We start from the raw sequence: 6982 nt of genomic DNA, 5'->3' as shown, positions 1-6982 counted from the left end.
ATATATAGAAATGATGAACGGTACGTTTACAACTTGACTCAACTTTGTAGATGGCAGGCAAGCAGGCAGATAATGGCTCATGGCCGTCTGCTTTGGGCATTACCTTGAGCATCACATTGTAATTTCTATTCTTATTATTAATTATAAGCATGCTGCTCCTTGTACCATATGTACTCTCATCACCCCATACTTTGACTGGATCAAATTCAGAGTCGTGTGAAGATAAAGAGATAGGTTCCAAGTTGGTTGCTATCGGTCAGTCAACGAATAAAATATCAAAAGGAAAAGAAATGTTTTGTGCCAGAAATTCACGGACTTCTACAGGGATGCTCAAGACTGAAGTTTTTTACTGTTGCACTCGAGTACTGCAATTTGCTTACATTTAGCACTAGGTCAAAAAGAATATGGCCCTTACTGTTGCAACTACGGTCCACGGAGTAATCTTCATAATTAAATATAGTTATTGTATAAGATCGCGTTGTAAAATATTGATTATTGTATACTTCAGAAGTCAAGCAAAAAATTAATAACGGTCAAGTTAACAATATCATACCATTGATTAAATGAAATAATCATATTAACGACACCATTGAGTCTCTTCATTTCTATATTTTTTATTTGAGTAAGGGTGATGGTATACCTATTACTTTCTTACTATTTTATTATATTTGAAACTTTTATTTTTTTTATAATTTTTAAGTATTTTTTTAACATTTTTATTATTAAAAAAATTAAAAATATATATAATTTTATTAATAATCACTTTTATAAATATTAAAAAAATTAAAAAAATAATAATAAAGTATAACTCTATGTTTATTCCCAAGAAAAAACTGCCCTCTTTTGCCTAGCTATCTGATCATGACTGATCGTTTGACAACTAGCGAAGACTTATCCACTGCTCAGTGACCCACAGCCACCGGGCAACATCTCACCGTCTTCCTCGCTCGATATGATATGTGTTTATACAGCAGACTCTAAACTTTACCAAAACACCTCCTCTGTGTCTTCTCACTGCTACAATGATGACGCGCCCACTCCTACCATGTTTTGCTCCTCTCTGCCTTGTCGTCATCTTGCTGCACCACATGACCAGGACCGTCGCCGGTAACTCTCCGTATCCTTACACACCGGTCGACCAAATTCTCCTCAACTGTGGCTCCTCTGGAAATTCAACTGCATCAGATACTCGGATCTGGATTGGAGACGTGAATTCAAAATTTCTCACTCACGGACAATCACAAAGCCAGCCATCTCTTACCAGCACAGTTAAAGAAGCGTCGAATGTCCCCCTAGTGCCTTTTACCGATGCACGGCTATCTCTAGCCCCGTTCACCTACGTATTCCCCGTCACTGCGGGCCAAAAATTCGTTCGACTATACTTTTACCCCGCTTCCTACTCCAACTTCGACCGCTCTAATGCCCTATTCTCTGTCAAAGTTGGTAGTTTTACCCTTCTTAGCAACTTCAACGCTTCACTTAACGCAGATGCCGATTCTATAGATACCATATCCAGAGAATACTGTGTCAATATCGAAGAAGATCAGAGGTTGAACATAACCTTCACTCCATCTCCGAACGTTTCCAATTCCTATGCTTTTATCAACGGAATCGAAATCTTGTCGATGCCTACTAATCTCTATTACACTCCTGCTAACAATCTTGACGGGCTTTATCTTATCGGCCAGCAGAGCGGGTACCGCATCGAGAACAGTACTTCTCTCGAGATGGTATACAGATTAAACGTTGGAGGGAAAGCCATCTCATCCGCCGATGACACCGGAATGTTCCGGGAATGGCAAGAAGACACCAGTTACTTAAAAGAACATGGATTATTGTTATTCTTACCTTTGAACGATACTATCGTCCTGAAGTTTAGCCCCATAGTACCCCAGTACACCGCACCACAAGCTGTCTATCGCACTGCCCGAACCCTGGGGAATGACTCAACCATCAACCCGAGCTACAATCTGACCTGGCAATTCCCCGTAGATTCTGGGTTTGATTACCTCATTAGGCTGCACTTCTGCGAGTTTCAACCCGAAATTACTCAAGCGTCAGATAGAATATTCCAAATTTTCATAGCAAATCAAACCGCCGAAGAAGAAGCCGACGTGATTAGGTGGAGTGGTGGAAATGGTGTGCCCGTGTATAGAGACTACGCCGTTTCGATGCGTCAAGGAACCGAGAAGACAGTGAATCTCTATGTCGGAATAGGAGCAGCGCAAAAGGGGCAGACAACATACCAGGATGCAATCTTGAATGGCGTCGAAATATTTAAAGTAAGCGGCAACGGAAATCTTGCAGGACCCAACCCCGATCCACTTCCACCGAACCCTCCAACAATTGCGCCACCAGCACAGGAAAAAAGCTCGAAAGGGAATCGAACAACAATTTTTGCTGCCGCCGCTGGTGGAGTTGCCGGATTTATTCTTCTATCAATTCTCGGCTTCTTGATTCTCCGGAGGGGAAAGAGAGTCAAGGACTCGGGCTCCAGTGATGGGACCTCTTGGTGGGGTCCATTTTCGTTCACTACGACCAAGTCAACAAAGACCCGCAAGTCATCTCTACCATCCGCTCTGAGTCGATACTTTTCATTGGCGGAGATTAGAGCAGCCACCAACAACTTCGACGACACTCTGATCATTGGTGTCGGGGGGTTTGGTAACGTTTACAAAGGCTATATAGACGGTGGGGACCACCCAGTGGCGATCAAGCGTTTGGTACCAGGTTCTCACCAGGGAGTACACGAGTTCGAGACCGAGATTGAACTGCTCTCACAACTCCGCCATCTGCATCTTGTTTCTTTGATTGGATATTGTAACGATGGTATGGAGATGATTCTCGTCTACGATTATATGGCCCGCGGAACCCTACGCGATCATCTCTACAAGTCCAACAATCCTCCTCTCTCATGGAAGCAGCGTCTTCAGATTTGCATCGGTGCAGCACGAGGTTTGAGCTACCTACATACGGGTGCGAAACAAACCATCATTCATCGTGACGTGAAAACCACAAATATCTTACTGAATGAGGAATGGGTTGCCAAGGTGTCTGATTTCGGGTTGTCCAAAACGGGACCCACGGGCGTGTCTAAGGCCCATGTTAGCACTGTCGTCAAGGGTAGCTTTGGGTATCTAGATCCCGAGTATTACAGGCGGCAACAATTGACGGATAAATCCGACGTGTATTCATTCGGAGTTGTCCTGTGTGAAGTGTTGTCTGCAAGGCCACCAATATTGAAAACTACTGAGAAGAAGCAAGTGAGCCTTGCAGAGTGGGCCCGACAAAGCTCTCGCATTGGAAAGTTTGATCAGATTGTTGATCCAACTTTGAAGGGTCAAATTGCAACCGAGTGTTTGAATAAATTTGGTGAGGTTGCTGTGAGTTGTTTGCATGACAGTGGAGCCGAACGTCCATCAATGAATGATGTGGTGTGGGGCCTTGAGTTCGCATTGCAATTGCAAGAGAGTATTGAAAAGGTTGCCAAGCATGGTGATCATGTGGTTGAATTGGAGATGAATGATGCTGAGAAGGCTCTCCTTCCTCAATCCAAGAGTGAGGATAGTAATAACATGTTCAGTAGTAGCGGTGGGCAAGTGTCAAGTATATACAGCAATAGCGTGGTGACGATGACAAGTAGTGCCGAACAAAGTAATTTTAGCAGTACAAATAAGGATTCAGATAGACTGGTGTCTTCTGGAGCTGTGTTTTCTGAGATAATGAATCCTCGAGGACGGTAAAAGAAGGTACTTGCTATATTGATCAATAAACTATTGCTTTGTTTTATATATTTAGAATCATGTATTATTTAGAGACAGGATGACAGTGGTAATGCGAGTATGTGATAAAATTAGTTATTGTCGGGATTCTAGTTTGCGTGAATAAAGGTATAGATCCTCAAGTGTATCTAATGTATTCCAGGGGTTTTTTAAGTTCTTGTGGTTAATATTTGATTTTTATTTATTTAACTTTTAAAACTTATGTATACCACCACGTACACAAATTTCGTGAACTATGTCATGTTCCCTAAGATTGAGCACTTTACATTTGGCAACCATCAAGTCAATGAAAACTGATAATAAAATATTGGTTCAAGTCTTACCATTAAAGTGGATGGAAAATAAGATACATCTTTTTTGGTCCTTTCTTGGTGAAGTTGTATATTATAATTTTTCAATTATTGGAGTAGGTAACATGCTAGGTCTTTTACTAGTATGTCATCAACTTTCGGTTCAAATTAGAAAACAGATACTTTTACATCGCAATGCCACATAATTAAATTTGTAAGATAAATTAGAAAATTAGAAAAAATTATGCCATAAATAATGTGTAATGTTGAAGAGAAATCACATAAATCTGACCGTATTTAAAAACTCAAGAGACGTATGTAACACTTTTCAGAATTTATAGACTTTTATGCTTATTTATTTATTTTTTTTTTATAGATTAAGTGTTTTTATAGGCATTTTTTAAACTTTTTATTGTCCATTCAAACTTTTATAAAAATAATAATAATAATAATAGACCAACACACATACAATACACTGCGTAATACATATTACATTGTTTACATCACAATGCAAAAAATTAATTTTACAGTTTTACATCACAATAATCCTGATCCAAGATTACAACCATCTTCAAAGTTCCTCAACGGCTGATTTTAGAGAACTTTAATCACATCTGAAATAATTTTGAACGCTTCATGGGAAAAACAAATAAAGACAGTGGTAGTTAAAGTTTAGATGTAATAGAAAATCAGAGACTTCGTGAACAAGCAAATGCGGTGTAGCATTAAGCAAGAGAAGAAAGTTACATCTTCATATTATATAATACTAGTAGAAGAAACGTCCTTTGGACGTTTGCCTAGTTTAGGCAAAATTTATATAGTAATTATTTTCAATTTTTCTTGCTCATGATAAATATTATATATATTATCTACAAAATATTTATAGGTACAACATAAAATTTTTACAAACATATTTATAACTACATATGAATACTTTGTACTTATATATTACAACAACTAAAAGTTTAAAAAGGAATGTTTGAAAAGTTATCCTATTTTCCATTGGATGTTATTAACAGACAATACAATAAGCTTATTTTGGTGCAATTTTTAAGATTCACTCATTTGTGCGCCTAAGACTATCATCCATTCATTATCTTGGATTTTGTTTGCAACGTCCTCAAGATATGATAGATGTTATGTAATCATGAAAACATATAAAAATATAATGTATTAACATTTTTGAACATATTTAAATATATAGATTTTACCTCGCTTGTATGTTCTATAAGATCTATCGCTGTACAACCCAAAATTTTTTCTACCAAGGATTCGAAAATAACTGCTGGTGTTGATGTACTGTCATCATACACATCTAGATAAACTCGACACCTAATAGTAGCAATTAAATTATTATTTGTTAAGAATAGATTGACTTGTTTTGCACTGAGGTTGGAGCTACATATCCTTCAGTTAAGCCAGTTAGGGTTGTGCAAGAAATATTTAATGTTACCCGATAAAGTCGGTTTTGATATTACAATCGGTTTTGACAACATTTGACTCAATCAATGTCGGGCCATCATTTTGAACCTGATCTTAAAACTACTTCCCTGTCGCCCGTCTTCTCCAGTGCTATTTGGTCTCTTGGAAAGTTCAAGAAATTCTTCAGCATTGATGTCCATTAAAGTCTCAGCAAGAACAACACCTTCTCCATTACAATATACCTTAAGCTTCTGACCATCCTCAGCACTGGCCCTCAGCCTCCCAACCAATAGGTAGTAATCTATAAGAACTATAGAAAGAGAATATTTCAAGTTATCCAAGCCCACATATTTCTTAAAAAGGTAGAGATATATGGAGAACACATGTTGGTTTGGATAACAACAATATGGGAGGTCTGAAGATTTTAACATATTTGCCATGTATAATATACTCTTCAGCCCTTGCTCTCGCTGTTGTTGCAGATGATGTATATAATAAAACAAGAGAGACAGAGAGTGATAGAAGGGTGAGGTGTGAGACAGTAGCCTTGTATAGACAAGAGAGCAATGGGTCAATCACAAATCTACAATTGGATTTGGCGATGAGGAGGACTATGTACCTCGCTAGCTTGGCTTAGGTGCTCAACAATGTCATCTGAAGCCAAACCCATCACCATATCCATCTTTCTCCTGCAGATTGAGAATTGGCTGGATGGTACTTGCAATGATGGCTTCCTCTGCAATGTTTGAGAGATGTTTGGCCATTCAAAACGGCTTGTTTTGACCCGACCTAAATGTACTGGGTTGGTTTGGGTCAATTTCGACAAATTGTTAGGTCCGAGTGAGGTCGTCCTAAAATGGGCCGTGGACTGGCTGGGTTGCATAAAAGCCAGTTTTTCACTCTCTACCAAACACGTTGCCATTGATTTTTATTTTGTCAAAGAACATATTATATTGGGTACGGTTCACCCATTGATCCTTAGCTGAACTATTCAACATCATCTGAAAAATGTTATGGAGATAAGGGGTGAGTTATCAACAACTCAGTAAGCAGAAAACATATAGTAGTATGTAAACATAAGTATTTTCATTTAGTTCAGAATGCAGAAACAAAACATTTCATTTTCAATATGGAAATCTCAATGATACTTATTATCAGAAAATCAGAACGACACTTCAAACTGTTTATTTAAAAAAAAACTTTTCATATTCAAAGACTCCTTTGGCACAATACAACTGAACATCTTCATTTTATCATATCATATCAGAGCATTATATTAGAACGGAAACCATGTTTAACCCTCGTGGTATGGTTGTGCATTCTGCAGAAAGTCAAATAGAACATAAATAACCATGTTACCAAAGCGATTGCACTCAAAACAGAGACTACTATTATATCCCGTTGTAGGGTCAAATGTCACTATTATATCCGGTGATAGGGTCAGAGGTCACCATTATATCCCGTGACAGGGCCAGAGGTCACTATTAT

At 38.4% G+C, this 6982-nt stretch overlaps 1 protein-coding gene across 1 annotated transcript; it reads left to right on the top strand.

Annotated features, from left to right (window-relative positions):
* The first annotated feature begins 869 nt into the window (after nt 1–869).
* LOC122303047 (receptor-like protein kinase FERONIA) lies at nt 870–3933 on the top strand. Its single transcript, XM_043114576.1, has one exon. It carries the CDS (start codon nt 1023–1025, stop codon nt 3741–3743), a length of 2721 nt encoding a protein of 906 aa, XP_042970510.1. The 5' UTR covers nt 870–1022; the 3' UTR covers nt 3744–3933.
* Nucleotides 3934–6982: the final 3049 nt, after the last annotated feature.

The sequence above is a fragment of the Carya illinoinensis genome, chromosome 3, assembly GCF_018687715.1.
Source record: "Carya illinoinensis cultivar Pawnee chromosome 3, C.illinoinensisPawnee_v1, whole genome shotgun sequence".
Taxonomy (NCBI): domain Eukaryota; kingdom Viridiplantae; phylum Streptophyta; class Magnoliopsida; order Fagales; family Juglandaceae; genus Carya; species Carya illinoinensis.
The sequence above is the reverse complement of the archived record's forward strand: the minus strand, read 5'-3'. Positions and strand labels throughout refer to the sequence as shown.